The sequence below is a fragment of the Rhinichthys klamathensis genome, unplaced genomic scaffold, assembly GCF_029890125.1.
Source record: "Rhinichthys klamathensis goyatoka isolate OS25496 unplaced genomic scaffold, OSU_Roscu_1.1 h1tg000103l_1, whole genome shotgun sequence".
Classification (NCBI taxonomy): domain Eukaryota; kingdom Metazoa; phylum Chordata; class Actinopteri; order Cypriniformes; family Leuciscidae; genus Rhinichthys; species Rhinichthys klamathensis.
Genome location: NW_026606642.1, coordinates 6,390,446 through 6,410,765, shown reverse-complemented (window position 1 = coordinate 6,410,765; position 20,320 = coordinate 6,390,446). Strand labels below are relative to the sequence as shown.

The 20,320-nt window shown below is 42.2% G+C and overlaps 1 protein-coding gene and 1 long non-coding RNA gene across 2 annotated transcripts in view; one reads left to right on the top strand and one right to left on the bottom strand.

Moving 5' to 3' along the window:
* Nucleotides 1-15,316: 15,316 nt before the first annotated feature.
* On the bottom strand, nt 15,317-15,985 carry LOC130086959 (uncharacterized). The gene is made up of 3 exons (XR_008807294.1): nt 15,892-15,985; nt 15,698-15,784; nt 15,317-15,600 (listed from the first exon to the last, which is right to left on the bottom strand). It is a non-coding gene; the product is annotated as an uncharacterized LOC130086959 (long non-coding RNA).
* Nucleotides 15,986-17,310: 1,325 nt separating this feature from the next.
* The window catches only part of LOC130087032 (uncharacterized), a 282,385-nt gene continuing 279,375 nt past the window's right edge, over nt 17,311-20,320 (top strand). The window contains exon 1 of the mRNA XM_056253232.1: nt 17,311-17,386. Within this exon, the coding sequence (XP_056109207.1) occupies nt 17,335-17,386 (52 nt within the window). The 5' untranslated portion in view covers nt 17,311-17,334. The remainder of the gene's footprint in view (nt 17,387-20,320) is intronic.

Genomic DNA, 20,320 nt, shown 5'->3' with positions numbered 1-20,320 from the left:
TGAAAAGATGAAACGATCAGCCGAAAGCACTTGAGCTGGCGTGTGAATCCTCCCAGAACAGAGTTTTACCCACATAGACTCTTTACAAATGATTTATAGTTAAATATAAATTCTTGTCTGGCTGTTATTAAGACTTATAGTCTAAAAAAAATCTCATTCCATTATTTAACACAGAACTTTTGTATGGTAAAAACTCAACAAAAAGTTAATACTATCTTCCATCTCACATCGTTGCTCTTGCAGCTCATCTTCTGCAACTGCAACTTCTGTCTGCGGTTTTCTTCAGATGTGGTTTGACCTGAATAAACATCTTGTGTTGAAGGTGAAGAGTTTCTTCCTGACTTTTTATGAAGGTCAAAACAGCTTTACAGGGCAGTAAAACACTGTATGCATTAAAAAAAGGTCTAATCTGAATCAAAAAGTTAAATAATACACCAACATTTTCCTGTCTGATAGCTGTAACCAGTTTGACAGAGAGAGACCATGTTGGTCTTCCATGTTGTCTTTTAATAAAACGTTGCATTAAAATCCTAAGTACTAATAAATAGGTTGGTGTGGCGAGGGAGGCGTGGTCTCGCGAAGTCTGTAGCGAGAGACGAGTCAGCGAGCTGTGCGGTGAGTAAGTAGGTCAAGTGCAGATGATGAACACCTGTGTCTGATTGCAGTGATTGGTGTGGAGACCGTATTTAAGCTGCCAGGAAGGAGAGAGCGAGAGAGAGAAGGACTGGGGGACTCGTACGAACACTCACGACCTGCTGGCTGACAAAAGGACTGAGTTTGCACATCGGAAAGAGTTTTATGAATGGACTGAGTTTACACATCGGGAAGAGTTTGATAAAAGTGAACTGAGAGCTGAGTCCAGTGGGAAAGAGTGTCTTTATAGTGTGCTATAGTTTTACTATGGTGAACGCGCATGTGGCGCACCTTTTCTTTGTTTTTGTTTACTTATTAATAAATTGTACGAGTCCCCGCTACGCCGACCCTGTCTTCTTCTTCCTTCACCCACAAACATTATCACACTGGTGCCGAAACCCGGGAAGGAGAAGACCGCCGCCGCCATGCAGAACCCGCCGGGAACGCCATTTGCGGACCTTATCCAAACGCTCGCGGGTCTTCACAGGGAACAACACCACGCCCTGCTGGCCGTAAAGGAGGAGCAAGATCAGAGATTCCAGCTGCTTCTCCAAGGCCAGCAAGAAGACCGCGAGCTGTTCCGGAGCTGGCTCGACCGGGAGATTCGGGCCGTCCCCAATCCAGCTACGGCCTCGGCCCCGCCCCTGCCTCTCAATAAAATGGGGGCCCAGGATGATCCGGAGGCGTTCCTGGACCTTTTTGAGAGGTCGGCCGAGGCCCGGGGATGGCCCCGAGCGGACTGGCCCCTGCGGTTCATCCCCCTACTGTCAGGTGAATCGCAGGTAGCCGCCCACCAACTGCCAGTCCAGAATCTCCTGGTCTATGAAGACCTGAGGCGCGCCATTCTCCAGCGAGTCGGCCGGACCCCGGAACAACATCGCCAACGGTTCAGGTCCCTGGGCCTGGACGAGTCCGGCCGGCCCTTCGTCATGGCGCAGCAGCTCCGGGACTCCTGCCGCAGATGGCTGATGGCCGACGGAGGCGACGTCGAGGATGTCATCAACAAGGTGGTACTGGAACAGTTCATCGCGAAGCTGCCCAAGAAAACCGCGCAGTGGGTCCAGTGCCACCGCCCGACGTCGCTGGACCAGGCCATCCAACTGGCGGAGGATCACATGGTGGCGTGCCCAGGGGTCGGCGAGCCCCTTCCATCTGTCTCTCTCTCTCTCTCTCTCTCTCTCTCTCTCTCTCGTCCCCTTCTCTCCCCAAACCTGTCCCCCTTCCCAGGTCTCGTGGGGGGCTGATGCCCCGGCCGGCGCCGAGGTGGAGAACGGGCCCTCCGGCGGAACCCGTCCCGGCATCCAGGGCCCCACCCAGGGGGTCGGCGTTCGATCACTCCGCCCCGGTTGCTGCAGCCTCGCGCTCTCCACGCCAATCCCTTGACCCGCTTCCCGCCACTGGGGCGGCGGGGAGGCCTGGGCCGGCCTGTTGGCGCTGCGGGGACCCAGGACACTTTATAGACCGGTGTCCGGTGATGGAGGTGGGGACACTGATCCGGGTCCCTGACGCGCCGCAGGCTGCCCCCGATCAAGCTGGCCTGTACCAGATACCAGTGAGTATCAAGGGGGGTACTTATCAGGCTTTGGTGGATTCAGGCTGCAACCAAACCTCCATTCATCAAAGCCTGATTCAACCTGGGGCATTGGATAACAGCCGCAAGGTTAAGGTGCGGTGTGTGCACGGGGTGGTGGTGAGTTATCCTATAATGCCTGTGGTAATTCAATTTAGGGGACAAAAACATAGCATAGAGGTAGCAGTTAACCCGCACCTCCGGCATCCGCTAATTCTGGGAACGAATTGGCCGGCTTTTGGTAAATTATTGGGGTCTTTGTGCGCGGATGCCTCTTGGAAAAAGAAAAGCAAGGGAAAGACAGCGGTTGTTCAGGTGGGAGATGCTGAGCCGGGACCTCTGGCTTCTGCTACGGGGGAACGGAGGGCTCTGGAGAGAATCATCCTCACAGAGCGCGATGATTTTCCCCTGGAGCAGTCCCAGGACGAGACGTTAAAACGTGCGTTTGATCAGGTCCGTTCCATCGACGGTCAGGTACTCCACCCAGACCAACCGCTCTCTTATCCCTATTTTGCTATTGTAAAAGTTAAGTTGTATCGGGTGACCCAAGACACCCAGACAAAAGAAGATACAACACAGTTGTTAGTTCCTAAAAGCCGCCGGGAAATGCTTTTCCAGGCGGCTCACTGTAATCCGATGGCCGGGCATTTAGGTCAAACGGCGACACTAAACCGCCTCATGGCCCGATTCTTTTGGCCGGGCATTCACGAGAACGTGCGCAGGTGGTGCGCATCTTGTCGTGAATGTCAGTTGGTGAATCCACCGGCCAATCCAAAAGCACCATTGTGCCCCCTTCCATTAATGCAGGTCCCCTTCGAACGAATTGGTATGGACCTCATCGGGCCATTAGAACGGTCAGCACGTGGGCACCGCTTTGCGTTAGTCTTGGTGGATTACGCAACGCGGTACCCTGAAGCAGTCCCGCTTCGTAACATTTCTGCCAAAAGTGTTGCGAGCGCGCTCTTCTCGTTAATCTCCCGGGTGGGAATCCCCAAGGAGATTCTCACCGATCAGGGCACGGCGTTTATGTCACGAACTATTCGCGAACTTTATGAATTATTGGGCATTAAATCGATTCGCACTAGCGTCTACCACCCACAGACAGACGGCTTAGTGGAACGGTTTAATCGTACTTTGAAGTCCATGATTCGGAAGTTCGTTCACGAAGACGCCAAAAATTGGGATAAGTGGCTAGAACCCCTCTTGTTCGCTGTACGCGAGGTCCCCCAAGCCTCCACGGGGTTTTCCCCCTTCGAGCTTCTCTATGGGCGCCAGCCCCGCGGGGTATTAGACGTTCTTAGAGAAACTTGGGAGGACGGACCGACCGCTAGTAAAAACGAAATTCAGTATGTCTTGGACCTGAGAACAAAACTCCACACTTTGGGGCGGCTATCAATGGAGAATTTGTTACAGGCCCAGGACAGACAGAGTCAGCTATACAACAGGGGGACTAGACTTCGTCAATTTGCACCGGGAGATAAAGTGCTTGTATTACTCCCTACTTCCAGCTCTAAATTACTCGCAAAGTGGCAAGGACCTTTTGAGGTCACACGGCGGGTCAACGATCTGAATTATGAAGTAGTTCGAACAGATAGGGGCGGAGCACATCAAATTTATCACCTCAACCTCCTCAAAAAGTGGGTTGAGGCAGAGTCAGTGATGCTGGCAACGGTAGTGAGCGGAGAGGAGGATTTCGGGCCAGAAGCGAACACAAAACCACAATCTCTCGCGCTGGCTCTTGGTGGAGATCACCTCTCACCTTCCCAGCTCACTGACATTAAAAATTTACAAGCGGAGTTTGCTGATGTGTTCTCTCCCCTGCCTGGTCGAACGGACCTCATTCAGCACCACATTGAGACGGAACCGGGGGTAGTGGTGCGCTGCCGCCCATATCGTTTACCTGAACACAAAAAAAAGGTAGTTCAGAACGAATTAGAGGCTATGCTGGATATGGGGGTAATAGAAGAGTCCAGCAGTGACTGGGCGAGCCCGATAGTTTTAGTTCCTAAAACCGACGGCTCGGTCCGTTTCTGTGTGGACTATAGAAAGGTGAACGCGGTGTCTAAGTTTGATGCTTATCCAATGCCGAGGGTTGACGAATTGCTTGATCGGCTGGGTACTGCTCGTTTTTATTCGACACTGGACTTAACAAAGGGTTATTGGCAGATCCCCTTGTCTCCCATGTCCAAAGAAAAGGGGGGGGGGGGGAGTCTGCAGGCCGGACGGCTCCCCGGCCTATGTCGGGCGGTGGGGGTATGTGGCGAGGGGGGCGTGGTCTCGCGAAGTCTGTAGCGAGAGACGAGTCAGCGAGCTGTGCGGTGAGTAAGTAGGTCAAGTGCAGATGATGAAGACCTGTGTCTGATTGCAGTGATTGGTGTGGAGACCGCATATAAGCTGCCATGAAGGAGAGAGCGAGAGAGAGAAGGACTGGGGGACTCGTACGAACACTCACGACCTGCTGGCTGACAAAAGGACTGAGTTTGCACATCGGAAAGAGTTTTATGAATGGACTGAGTTTACACATCGGGAAGAGTTTGATAAAAGTGAACTGAGAGCTGAGTCCAGTGGGAAAGAGTGTCTTTATAGTGTGCTGTAGTTTTACTACGGTGAACGCGCATGTGGCGCACCTTTTCTTTGTTTTTGTTTACTTATTAATAAATTGTACGAGTCCCCGCTACGCCGACCCTGTCTTCTTCTTCCTTCACCCACAAACATTATCACAGTTGGAAAAAAAAGCAAGCTTATAACGACAATGACCGAATTAATAATAACAAACATAAACGTGCACAAATGCTTGGTTCAAACTCTTGCACAACTATTCCTGGCTGTCATTTCTTCTCCTAAATCAGTTGTGTCACTGTTGACTGAAGTACCTCTCTCTGTTATAGGTCCAATATTTCTGGTCTTCATCTTTCCTGCTGCAGGCATCTCAGATACTAGTGACAGTAAGTTATTTACAAGGTGTAACAGCTTTCATTGCAGAGTATCTATTCTTCATGCATCATCAAGTGCTCATCTCCACACCGGCGTGATGAATCCGATCTTCAAGCAGAAGGAACGGGAGGAAATGTTTTGAATGCTACCATTCCACAATCTGACTGGTGATGCAGTCTGAATCATAATCATACAGTGTTCAGGCCAGAAGAGAACTGGACATCTGACCAAGGTTGTCTTTTTCTATGAAAAATACTGAAAAATGCAGAATTGTCCTGTTATCACTGTAAAGTTGCTTCGAAACATTGTATAAAGTGTTCTTCTAGACTACTTCTTGGTTGCATACGTTTGAGCATACCTGGTAAAGTGGTCGACTACAACCAGTATGTACTGAAAGACACCTTTACTCCATTCCAAGTAAATATAGTCTATAGTAACGAGTTCAAGGGGTAAAGCTTTAGTTGATCTGAAAAGTAACAGCAGCCTGCCTTGCTCTCTGCCATGCCTGTGTACCTTTTTCACATTTCCAGGGTTCTCAGACGTCTTCATTTTAGGTAAACTTCTATAGCAATGAATGCGAGCCGACAAAAAAAAAAAAAGAAGAATTTCTGTGTTTGCATTTGCTCTAATAGCGAAAGATTGATTACAGCAGCTAAAAGAGAGAAAGATTCACTGTCGATTTTGCCATCACCCTCTCAGCCGTTGTATGTGAAACTCCCTCGCAACAACAACAATAATAATTGTTCACCTCGGTTTGATATTAAATGTTTTACTTTATCCCCTGTTTTTTATGCTCCTCAAATTTAATTCAGGTGTAACACATTGGAGAGAGAAGTCTGTGACATGTCAACAATATTACAAGATGTACACACTGCAGCCCTGCAAATACTGCAATGATATTTACAAGAACTGCTTACCAGGTGTATAAATTATGAATGAAAATGTGATCACTGCTAGGTGCTTAATGACTAAATAAAAATGCAGAATAGTAATTTGTGTGGCTGCATGCATGTGTACTGTTAATAAGGTCATTTGGATATTAATGTCACAATTTTCTTATGAATCCTCTTGGTTATTTTGGAAGAGGAAAACAAGGAGAGATGCTAGGCTTTTACTCAGGTTTTGCAGTGATTGGTGGCAGATGCTGGAAGGATAATTCATCCAATTTAGTTACGCATCCACAGTTTGTGAACATTTACATTTACATTTAGTCATTTAGCAGACGCTTTTATCCAAAGCGACTTACATTTGAGGATTAAACCAAGCGAGTCATCGTGGAGAGGCAAAAACAACGCAAGAAGTGCTCAGAATACAAAATTCAAACATTGCTCAGAGTAGCATAAACCAGACAAGCGAAGATTTCAAGAAAAAGTTTTTTTATTTATTTATTATTTTTTTTTATTTTTTTTTTAATGTTAAGTGCTCACGGAAGAGATGAGTTTTCAGTTGTCTTTTGAATGCTGTCAGGGATTCTGCATTACGGACGAGGGTGGGTAGGTCGTTCCACCAGCATGGAACCGTGAATGAGAATGTTCTGGACAGTGATTTTGTGCCTCGCTGTGAAGGCACCACGAGCCGTCGCTCCTTGGCCGATCGTAGGCTTCTGGTAGGGATGTAGACCCGTAGGAGCGAGTGAAAGTAGGAGGGAGCTGAGCCGGTGGACAATCTGTAAGCAAGTGATTGTTCAGGATTGTTGTTGATCATTCTGATTTAAGAACTACAAATAACAAGCCAGTTAAAAAAATTACAGCTGCTTTATTAAACAAAGACCAGAATGTATTTTCTTGAAGTACTGCAAATGTAAAACTGAACTTAAATTATAGCAAAATATGATTTTAAATGAGACAATGACTCTAAGACAATGTTCTTTTTTTCTTTTAGACAGGTCTTTAATCATTTAAGTTTATATGAATGTTTATTTATATTTAATAAATATATAACATACAATATGATTAGGCATTTCTTTCTGTATGTATATATTTCATTTTTTAACAAACATGTACACTCGTTCATAAATTATATTTATATAGGCTACGCACATATTCATAATTTCAAGTTTAGCTTAATGTTTTTTTTTGTATTATGTCTATGATCTTCGTTACATGATTTATATTTGACAAATATTTTTTAATCAAATAATATAAAATAAGTAAGTAGGCTACTTAGGCTACTTATACAATAATAAGTACTAACATTTTATATAAGTTGATATAATCATTTATTTGCCTGGCTTAAAGAGAAATCCAGCGCCGACTTCCGGTTTTTTGTAATGTCCATTTTGTTCTGTGACTCGCTGTTTTTTTCATAGCAATGGCGTAGGTTTGGTTTTGCGATTGGTTGGGACATTCCCAGAAGCTGAGGAATCAGGAAATTAATAGCATAATATTACGATTTTTAGTCTATATTGACCTTAACAATACGTTAATGAATTCTGTAATGTTAGGACAACTATTAAAGACAAGAAGGGAGTTTAACAGAGACTGAACTTTACTCCGTTCATAGTGAAATGCAATAGTGTAATACGGTCTTATTCAATGCTTTTTGAAGAAGCCAAACACATGTCTGCATCTGTCATTAATAGTCCAGTCATTTTATGAAAAAAAAAGTTGAACAAATTGCAACAGAAGCAAACTCAACTGATTTTGTATCCTCAATATGTCCTGTGTAAGGAAAAAAAAAAGCCCCGAAGAATCCCATTAGGGGAAAGTTTCGAAAAAGACCCAAATATATCCCATTCATTCGCCTATTCGTTCTTTATCTCACGTGAAAAGGGTAAAAATTTTAACCTTTAGATATTATCATGAAAAGCACTGAGTTGATTACTTACATCAAGACAAACAAAAAATGTATTACAAGTTTTTTGAAATTGTTTGTTAACATGGACAAACGGTGCATAATATAATTACGTATTAGCTAATTTGCATAATTACCCAAACAGATCTAAACATTGGGTATAGCAGGTGAAAATGTTTTTTTTTTTTAAATCTTGTTGACATATAAAAGTAAAAGACTTAATGTTAAGGTCTGAATGGAACCCATTTAGGCTACCCATGAACATTAATACAGGAAGAAGTACTTTAGAAACCAGCCTTTATTAATTATTATTGCAAAGTTGGGTTTGGGCATTGAGTGCATTGTGTACGTAACTAGATTTTTTGATCCAGACACTTTTTATTTCACCTACCTTTTGTCTTCTGCATTCTCCTTACCCATGTCTCCTGTTCTTCCCTCAGACTCATCCCCCAGAAACAGTCCCACGGCCCCAGCCCCAAACCCCATCTCTGCCATAATAATTAATAAAGGCTGGTTTCTAAAGTACTTCTTCCTGCATTAATGTTCATGGGTTGGTTTCCATTCAGACCTTAACATTAAATAGTTTACTGTTATATGTCAACAGAATTCTACAAGACATGTTCACTGCTATACCCAATGTTTAGATCTGTTTGGGTAATTATGCAAATGAGCACATATGTAATTAGATTATGCACCATTTGTCCATGTTAACAAACAATTGCAAACAACTTGAAATATATTTTTTGTTTGTCTTGATGTAAGTAATCAACTCAGTGATTTTCAAGATGATATCTAAAGGTTATAATTTTTACCCTTTTCACGTGAGAAAAAGAATGAATAGGCGAATGAATGGGATTTATTTGGGTCTTTTTCTAAACTTTCCCCTAATGGGATTACTAGTAGATTACTAGTAAAAATGCAATAACGACGAGTAAGGCTGGGTACAATTTAAGCTAAAACGGCTTGCCATACAGCCTCTCACAAGTTGGAGAGAAAACACAAAGCCAATGGCTGCGTTCGGAATCGCATACTCAATGAGTAGGTACTTAATTTCAATGAGTACTTAACGAGCGCTAAAAGAGTAGGTACTTAATGGCCAAATCACGTTAAGTATGAATGCGATCCGGACATCATTCGCCATGTTGACGTTACATGTGACCTATGACGTTCTTCTTCTTGTATTTCCGGCAGGCTAGACGCAGCTATGGCGTATTGCTGCCCTCCTCTGTTCTCTAATCGCTATATACAACTTTAATACTGCTTATCTATATCTTTTTATATACTCCAATATTTCGCAAATACTCCATCAATTTTTTTAATTTTTCCCAACTGTCCAAATTCAATAAAGAGCATAAATTAAAAACAGTTTCTCCTGTTGCTCCCAATTCCCTAAACAATTTCTTCCTTTGCTGAGAGTACCTCCTGCACTGCATTAATATATGCACCACTGTTTCCTTTTCTCCACATTCACACTGTCCATCAGGATGTTTACCAATCAGAGCCAGCCCACCCCTCAGCCCACAATGCCCAAACCTCAATCTAGATAACACTACTGCATCTCTTCTCTGATATCTATAATTACATCTGTCTTTCTCTACCATTTTTTGTACTGAGTAATACGCTCTCCCATTCCTTTCACAATCCCATGACCTTTGCCACATTTCTTTTACTGACCTATTTATTATTTCCGTGTAATCTGGTAACCCATACTGCAAATCAAGTTGAACTCTTTCCTCCTTCACTGCTTTCTTTGCCACCTCATCTGCCTCCTCATTACCCTCCACACCCATGTGTGCCGGCACCCACAAAAACCCCACCTCATTCCCTGCTTTATGAATTCTATACAACACGTGCAAAATTTCCACAAGTAAGTCAGGTCTAGACTTAGTTTTAATATTTTTAATTGTATTTAGGGTTGCAGCTGAATCACTACATATGACAGAATACTCCCTTTTATGATCTTCTACCCACCTTACTGCCCATAAAACTGCCATCAACTCTGCAGTAAATACTGACAAATGATCTGGGATCCTACATCCTTTTTTATAACCTAATTCGGGTATACTTATACCAAAGGCCACTTTCCCACTCTCACGATCCTTTGACCCATCAGTATAAATTTGTAGGTGGCCTCCCCATATTTGACATTGCCGGGATTTTATCTCCTCCACTACAACCTCTGACATCTTTCTTTTGCTTGTTTTCAAAAAATATAAATCAACATTAGGATCTGGAATCAACCACAAAGGTACTTCTGACCGACATACTGGTGGACATACATTCAAATTCACAATACCAATTTCACCTGCCATGGATTTGATTGATTCTATAAAGTTTGTTTTAACCAATCTTGTTGTTCCCATAAACTCCCAATGCTGATTCAACAGGTTTTTTGTTGGTAACTTTCCAGTCTGTCCTTTTAGTTTCATTAAATACTTCAAACCAAGTTTACGTCTTCTTATTTCTAATGGCATCTCCCCTGTTTCTATTAATAGCGCAGGTATTGGTGTTGTATGAAATGCCCCACTACACACTCTAAGAGCTTTTGCTTGAACTATATCAAGCTTTCTAATAACTGAAGGGGCTGCTGCCCCATAAACCACACAGCCATAATCGATAGTCGATCTTATCATTGCTCTATAAATCATCATCATAGTTTCACTATCAGCTCCCCAATCTGACCTATGACGTTTTCACAAGCGCAACAATTTAAAAGTCATGAGCGACAGGTGCACTAACAGCTGATTGCATCAGTAACTCGACAACTTTACTAGAACGGTTTAGTTCAGCGTTTGAAATGGTTGGCATGTCTGCAATTGTTAGATTAAGGTGTGCACAAAGGATACGTCGGGCAGCTGCTCGACGATCTCGCCTTTGGAGAAGACTGATGATTTTATTCTCAAACAAAGCAAGTATTACTACTTAAACAATTAAGATTACCCCAGAAAGAATTTCATTACTAGCCCATCCCAACACTTATGCACAATAATTATGACAAATGCTGTGACCAACAGTTAATTATATAACATTATTATAATATATATATACATTATTAATTATGTAGTTTTGTAAAACAAGCAAACTTTTGTATTATCATATGACATAGCTATGCATGAATACACGCTAGACAAATGCAGATGATGTAAATACATTTTTATTCATGAAATTCATATTTTATTTACTGACAACAATATGAAACATGAATAAAAATAAGTGAATGAATAAAAGAAATCATCACAATAAATAAATACATATACAAGTCAATACCACATGAAACATCGCTTTATTCAAGCTTTTTGTTCTAACAAATGATGTATTTATTGCAGGCAGTGAACCCCACATCATACTGCCATCTCAATAGAGCTGTTCCCATTTTGCGGCTTTATCTTGATGAGGCAGCTGACCACCGTGCCCACCTTCGCCTGTCTATGCCGTCCATCAGGTCCCCGATTGCTGCAGTCAGACCTGGATCTGACCATGGATGGGAACGGGAGATTGAGGTCCTTGTGTTCCTGCACTGGCTGGCCCATGCAGCATCCTACAGGGTGGTGTCGCAGACCTGCGATATCCCAAAGACCTCTGTGCATGACATTGTGCACAGAGTGAGCAAGGCCATCATAGGAATTTTGAGGAGGGTGATCTGCTTTCCGACCGGAGATGACCTGGAGGCAGTGGGAGCAGGATTTGTGCAGCTGTCTGGGTCACCAGCTTTCAGCACAGTAGTTGGTGCAATAGATGGCTGTCATATCCGTATCAAACCTCCAGCAAATAACTCCCACTGTTACTTCAACAGGAAGCTGTTTCACTCCATCCAACTCCAGGCCATCACTGATCACCGGGGGAAATTCCTTGATGTCTTTGTGGGATATCCTGGGTCTGTGCACGATGCCAGGGTGCTGAGGAACAGCCCTGTGTATGCTGGCAGCCTTTACCCACCTGCAGGCAAGTGCATCCTCGGGGATGGAGGCTATCCTTGCCTGAGTGCCCCCATCTGCCTCATCACCCCTTACAGAGAGCCGGTGCAGAACCCTGTGCAGGCTCGTTTCAACAGCAAGCACTCCCGTGCCCCCAACATCGTGGAGAGAGCTTTTGGGATGCTGAAGACACGCTGGCGCTGCATTTTCTTCAAGGCCTTGGAGGTGAGCCCTGCCTTCGTGCCTGAGATTGTTGCGTGCTGCGCTGTGCTTCACAATCTCGCTCTAGCCAATGGGGACATCGTTGAGCCAGAGGATGAGGAAGACCATGATGACGGCCCCCCTGATCCCCACAACCTTGAAGCAAGAGTGGGAGAACAAGTGCGGGACAATCTGGCTGCTGCAGTGTCTGCTCCAAACATCCCTGTGCCGGCTCTCCATGAGCACGACTATCTTTAAAACATTAAGAAAGATAAAAATGTTTTAAAATTCATGTTGTCAGCATTCAGTTTCTTGACAAATGTCATTTTATAGGTTTACAATTACATGCAAATATTTGTTAGAGCTTTAAAACCTTTTGTAGTGTAGAGGGATAAACCAATGAACTGGTTAGAAGAAGATTGCTGGTCAATCAGCAAGGCTCTTTACTCCAGGTTTGTCCAGGGTCATTGTCCCTGTAAATAAATGGAGTTAATCACTTTTGATAAAAAATGTCAAATGCATAAATGTGATTGATATTTGTAAAGCATTTTTTGAACCAGTCATGGCCATAAACAGTCAAAGCTGCTTAGTTTGTCAAGGAATTACTATAATGCAAAATGCATACATAAATTTACTACAATTTATATTTGGTGGGTTAAAGGGTTAGTTCACCTCAACATATAAATACAGCAATTGTTTACGGTTTACTATTTACTTATTTAATGTTTTTTATTGTTTAAATACAAAAGGGAATTTTTGTCAAGTTTGTTCTGCTGGTTTCATACAATATCAGTCAATGGAGCCCAACTTTCAGAAGCTTCATGGCATTATTTATTGACGCTTCTGAGGCCCTGTCCACACGGACACGGGTATTTTTATAACCGTGACTTTTTTTACGCGGTTCGGCCGTTCGTCCACACGAAAACGCACTGAAACCGAACATTTTTGAAAACCCCTGCCAGGGTGAGGATTTTCAGAAACGCCGGTTACAGTGTTGTCGTGTAGACAGTGAAACCGGGGTTTTTGCCTTGCGACGTCAGAGTGTGCGCCGTTATCAGCTGTGTTTGACATCAGATTTGCGCTTCTGATTGGCCAACGTGGCTTTAGGGTTAAGGTTTATATCGCCGCCTGCTGGCGTGGCATGCTCTTGACCGCGCTTGATTGTGTGTTTTTACGTTTTCATGTAGACGGAGACCGAGCATGTGTGGACGGGATTTTTTTTAAAAACGCTGTAGGAAAAACTCCGGTTATAAAAATACCCGTGTCCGTGTGGACATGGCCTGAAAGTCCATTGACTGATATTGTATTAAACCAAACAGTACAAACCTGACCAAAATCACCTTTTGTGTTCAGGAAAACAAAAAACAGAGGGATCAAACAACATCAAGGCTAGTAAATAATGACTATTGAATTATTACTATTATGATTTATTTGCTTGGGTTAAGTAACCCTTTAGTCACTATTTTACTGTGTGTAATTTGTGTAAACAGTCTCAAGTTCAGCTTTGGTCATGGAGGGCTATTATCCAGCAGAGTTTTTCCAACCCTGAATCAATTTAAACCAATTAATAACTGACTACTTGAAATTTACTGACAGGTGTGCTGGAACTTAACCCTCCATGACCTGCCTTTAAAGGCACACTATGCAAGAATTGTACCTTGATATAACAGCTTCAAAGTCATTTCGGTGGTAAACAAACTCATAGTAGGGCGAATCATCCTGGTAATAAAGCTTGGCGGGGTCGCCGCTGGAAAAACCAGCGATGCAAGTTTGAGAGGAGCGCCCCCGACAAATCTCGCGAGAATCACGACTTGCTTTACGGCAACGACGTCACACACATCAACAACCACATATGAAGCACGAAGACACTTGCGCGCATTTCAGACGTGATACTTGACGATGGAAAAAGCAAAGAAAACGCGGTCGGAAGAGACTTGGAAAAGGAAAAGAGAATCTGACCGCGTGAGGAACCTGGAAAAGAGTCCCTGATTCGCCCTCGCTATGTGTGTGCGTGTTGTGTGAGTGAGCGCGAGGGCGGGCGCGGCTGATGAGCTGATCAGCGCCAGCTGTTTTGAATGAGGATGTCCGATATATTGTTTGTTACCTCGTCCTGTCTTTGTCAGTTGGTTGTTGAGGCTACCAGGGTTCTACTCGCCGTGTTCTCCTGCATTCCACTCCTGTACCATGCTGTGGTTTCCTGAGATTTTCCCGGAGGAATTTCTACCTGTTCCTGCATCTGTGTCTGCCCACTGCGTCCCTGCGTTGCCGAGCCTGAGTCTTCTTCTGTCTGCTTCCATTTTGACCCACACAGATATCTACTATTGTGCTCAATAAATTACTGTTTACTCGCAACTGAATCCTTTGACTATTTCCTTGTGACAGTCCCACTCGGTCGGGCTTTCACTAGTTGGCGCGAGCTAAAAAGCAGCACTGGATTCAACCGCGATGCTGACCTGGCGATCTTGTTGATGGATTAAGTAGCCTAAATCTCTTATTTCTAAACTTGATTGCGTTCTATGTTGTTGCGCTTGCTTGTAGTATGCCATTTTTTTTACGATGCTGTTCATTCATCCATTGTTGATAATTAGACCAGTCCAAAAATGTCCACATATGTCTAGATAGCTATTTACGACAGTGTAAGTGTTCCACAGCGACTATAGGGGTCACTGTTTGACTAAAACACAATTTCTGCATAATGTGCCTTTAAGATCCTTGCATGAACTCTGTAAACCTTTAAAAGTCATATAATACACTACAGTAAAACCAGTGTTTTAAAGTGTTTTTTTCTTCTTACATTACACCATACATTCACTAATTATTAATCAACGTTTCATAAATATTTAATTTATGAATTTGATTACAATCTTAAAGTATCACTAAATTTCTAGAAGTCTGTAATGTACTGTGAATGCCTAGAAATAGTTTGTTTTATATACATATTATTGTACAAAATTCTTAGGCCACCATTTGTAGTTGTTGCACAGTACTGTGTGTATATCTATATATCTATATATAGATTCCCATTTTTATTCACAAATTTAATTCACATCAACCCAAATGTGCAAAAGATCAGAATTTGTTTTTTGGCGAGCACCTGAAGAACAGAAAGGAACCTTTCATCCCTTTCGTTGGTTTCTCTTTCTCTCCTTTCCTCTCTCTCGACTGCCTCCCGGTGCCATCTCTCTTCTCTTTCTCTTACTTCTCTTTCTTGTCTTTCCTCTCTCTCTCGTCTCTTCTGTCCTCCTTCTCCTCCATTTCTCTCCACAGCCTCTCCTCCCTCTCAGCTGCCTTCCGCTCTCTCTCCTCTTCTCGCTCCTCCGTGTCCCGGATCAGCTCCTCCACATCTATAGCCCTTTTCCTGGCTCTTGCTGGCTCTGGCCTCACTAAGGATGAAGAGACCACAGCAGCATCCGGCCCACATGAGGCAACGAGGGCAGGAGGAGAGATGGAGGGTCTGCCCCCAATTGCCTCATCCATGGCAGTGTACCACTTCCAGGATGCTGCTGTGGGCTCTCCATCCTCAGTGCTCACCCCCGTCTGCGGACATTTCAGATCCTGCAAAAATGCACAAGCATGATACAAAAGCAGTCATTTTAACAGCACAATATTTAATCATTTAATTTATGTATTAGAAGTAACAAAATGATCTTACTTTGTATTTTTGTTTCAGGTTTTCCCTTTTTTTTTAACAAACGCCGCCGTCACCCTGCCTTGCAGGCTCTGCTCCTCCACAAAAGATCTGCAGCAAGAGAGAAATCAAGAATGAAAAAGTTATATCTCTGTTTGAAAATACAATAATTGAAATGTACTGCAAATAAAGTATTCAATTGATTTCTGTATACTCACTCAAAGCCTTTGATGGCAGCATTACGCTTTCCGGTGAAGAGCGCTTCATGAGCCACTCTCCACCGGATAAGCAGCCGCGTGTGCTCATCCGTCCCCGTAACATCCAGACAAGACTCACGTTACCTCTGTGATTTATGAGCTCAATACTACATTTAGATGTTGAGGTTGTTGCTAATAAATAGCTTTTTATCCATCATAAATGTTCAACAATTTTTCAACAGTACTAATGGATAAATGAAATAGATTACTTATGTTTAGTTACTTTATGTAAAATGCATTAAACTAATAAAAACAGTGTTAACAACAGTGAATTCTCCTAAACAATAGTACACACACGTCACTCAGATGTCTATTTCATATCAGTTACACGTAGTAATCTTGCCAGATTTTGAATAAATATTTAGTAATGGTATTTCAGATGTATACGGTTTAAAATGTATGCAAATACAGTTTAAAGACGTATGTGTCCTTATGGAGCTCCTCTATCCAATAAAATGTGATTTACGGCAAAATCACAAATTTACCATATTATATAGCGTCTTTGCACCTTCAACAGTTCAACAATTTACTGTACAGAAAGTTAGTTCAACACATGCGATTAGGATTTGGTTTGTATTTGTAATACTCACATTTGAAAACACTCGTCCACCCTTTCCGTCATGTTTGAGTATGAAATATCTACTTCTTCTTGTTCTTTTTTATATCGTATCCTCTCGCGTGGCCTCCTGGGATAGATGAGCTGAAAAGCACTCAAATGTCTGGGCGAAAGCAGGAGATCATCCGGGAACTTCTCGCCTACTCTTTTAGGAATACTGATGTTTCGAACGTACTGCTTCTTTCACGTACTGTTTTCGCCTACTATATAGTAGGAAAGTAGGCATATTCGAACGCACTATCGTCCAAATCTCGCGATAGTTAGTTCGTCAACCAGGTAATTCTCGCCTACTCTTTTATGAATACTGAGGATTCGAACGTACTTTTTCGCTCGCCTACTCTTTTCGCCTACTATATAGTAGGGAAGTATGCGATTCCGAACGCAGCCAATCAGTTTAGCGATGTGTGTTAAGCAGGCGGGACCTAGATCTATTAACCGTTTGTGTTCCAGGATTTGCGCATTTTAAAAATAGATTTATAATAGATTTTAATCTAAATGAGATGTTTCCTGGTTAAATAAAATAAGAACTACGTAAAACCCACAAGACCCAATCAGGCAACAGTGGTTATATATAAAAATATTTAATTGTTTGATCGAAATTATGGCTAGGGACAAATCAGTGTCACTATTGGGACACTTCCCTATATCATCCCTATAAATTCTACGCCCCTGTTTCATATGGAGGGTTTACTTTCACTTTGCATTTGACCATTAAATCAGAAGTAGCTAGGCAATAACACTAATGAATGAGAATCTGAATTCGTTTTCTGAGGAGAAAAGGGGTGAAAATGAAGCTTTTCTTTAACGTGCTTACAGTGATTTTATTTTTACTCGACCACAGTAAGACATATTCTTTGTTAACATCAGTTGCGACCTGTAGGCTGCATATCTGTGGCACGTGATTGCTAGATTCGGTTTAGGTTTATTGTTGAGAAAATAGTTCAGTTGAAAAGGTGGTCGCACACCGGACGAGAACCGCAGCGTCGCGTCTAGGACAAAGGTATCACCCACCGGACGCGCACTTTCTCTTTATGTTTATGGCCAGCAATATTTTTAAGTTTAAGGACATTATGGAATTAAGATAATGGCTGTAGGCTACTATGTTATGATTGTACTGTTAATACAATCGTTGCTGAGTCTGCAGTCAGAACTTTACCCCAGAGCGTCCGATAACATGAATTGAAAATAGGCCTAACGTAGCCTATAGGCTAGATTAACGACGATTTGAGACAAATAAATGTTTAATTTATGGTGTGCGACCCCCTTAACGCAGTTGAAACGAGATCCGATCAGCTGCGCGATGTGTCCTTTTAAACTAGCTACTCAACTTTTACAATAAACATAAGTAAAAGTTAACATTGTGCATGTAGCTTATAATGTGATTCGCTTTGGTAAAGCTTATGCCAAATTATGTAAATGTTGCCTTATACACGTTATTTACGTGGGTTGTTTAGGGACCTAAAGGTGCTCTAAGCGATGTCACGCGTTTTTTAAGCCAACATTTTTTGTCACATAGCCTACAGCAAACATTTCCTCACTATCTAGCTGCCTGTCCCCTGAACACACTGTAAAAAAATGCGGTCTCTGCAGACACCCCAGGCTCCACAAACAGCAACAAAACAAACTGTGCTAACCCACACCACCAAACATAACAAACTGTTCCAGACAAGAAGAATTTGGGGGTGGGTTTGGGGGGTTAGTGCGCGGGTGAGGAGGAGGGAGGGAGGGTCTAGCTAGCCTCCGTTTTGTTTGACAATACTTTAAACGTTAACAATAAGTGACGTCACCCGACATTGCTTAGCCTTAGAGCACCTTTAAACTCTCATTCATGAGACTCATGTTTGTCTGATGAGTCAATGTGTTAGTCTGAGATTTTTTCTGATGTTTATTTGCATGTTTAAAATTATGAATCCAGGCATATTTCTCTACTCACATTTATGATCTGTAGAACAAAAAACTCTACACTATTGTGTTTTGCTCAGATGCGTCTGGTGTTGGATCAGATGCAGTGTCTGTGATGGAGGGAGATTCAGTCACTCTAAACACTGGTGTTCAAACAAACCAACAAGAAGTTATTAAATGGTATTTTGATGACACTCGATTCGCACAAATCAGTGGAGATCTCAGTTTCATCTGTACAGATGTTCAGTGTAATGAAGGCACTGAGAGATTCAGAGACAGACTGAAGCTGGATCATCAGACTGGATCTCTGACCATCATGAACATCACACACACAGACTCTGGAGAATATAGACTGAAGATCTTCAGCAGCAGCGACAGTGAAAAGATCTTCAGTGTTAATGTCCAAGGTGAGTCATTTAATAATGTTTAAATGCAGTTTATATATTTTTAAAGCACAGCGTTAATGTGCGTTTATAGTCACAAACCAAAATGTTTCTTTTCAGATCAAAAGTCAAGAAGGGGCTTATGCAATCGTAGTCATGTTCACAGATCTCTCATGTTGTTTTTATTTGTTTTCAGCAAAAGATCCTCCAGCATCTGTTTGGTTTGTGTTTCAGATGTCACTGCTGTTGAAACAGATGAAGTGAAGAAAAACAAGGGAGAATCCATCACTTTTGACCCTCCTGTAGCAAGAAAACCAAATGATTTAATGACCTGGTATTTTAATGACATTGTCGTCGCTGAAATCACTGGAGATCTCAGTGATATCTGTACAGATGTTCAGTGTAATAAAGGCACTGAGAGATTCAGAGACAGACTGAAGCTGGATCATCAGACTGGATCTCTGACCATCACAAACACCAGAAACACAGACTCTGGAGAATATAAACTACAGATCATCAGCAGCAGCAAAATCTTCAGCATCACTAGAGTGAAGAGATTCAGTGTTTCTGTCATCGGTGAGTATAATTGAGTCATTCAGTGTATTTTCCTTTTAAAATATTGAAATAAATTTCAGATTCCTCAATCAACTCAATAAGTGTTGGGTTGTGGACTGTTTAAAAAAGTAAGTTTTGAGTCAGTGACACTTTGACTAATGTTATTAACATGCTAAATGCATAATATCAGCCAGTTTTCCTGTGAATGCTGCTGCTAGTTTAGCTCGAAGTGCTGATGCTTTTTGAGCTGCAGTTGCTAAAAACAAAAGGCGCATTTATCAGTTAAAACAATATCATACAGCTGATGACAAAAGTATAAAGGTGTAAATTTCAGTCAAAGTTATTGGTAAATACTGGATGGATAAACATTCACTCTTTTGTAATGATGACTGTCTGTCTTTGTTCCAGATTCAGGTCTGTCTTCAGGAGCTGTAGCAGGGATAGTTGTTGGTGTTCTGCTGGTTTCTGCAGTTGTAACTGCTGCTGTGATTTACTATCATCACTACAAGAGCCATGCACCAGTTCCACATGATGTAAGTATTGTAGATATGAGATTTACTGTGCACAAAAACCTTTTAAAGAACGTTGCTATGAATACATGTAACAAATATTAAGCCTGGGGTAAAATATAATTTAAATTAAATTTGAGAGAGAGAGAGACAGAAATGCCTTGAGTCCCCCTTTTTTGTTTTCATTATAAAAAAACCTATAAATATTATACTTTGTTCTCAACGTAATGGACTTTAAAGCTTTGACATTGCTGGAAGAAGAGATAGTACCCAAATAACATTTCAGCTCTTTGCGAAAAATAATAAAAAGAGGTTTGACAGACAAAAAATTACACTTTTGTACAAAAAACCTGGCTAGAAAAACCAATAGATTTTAAAGAAAATGCTTGTCTTTTAGATTCTTGTCAGAGTTATCAAATTAAAAT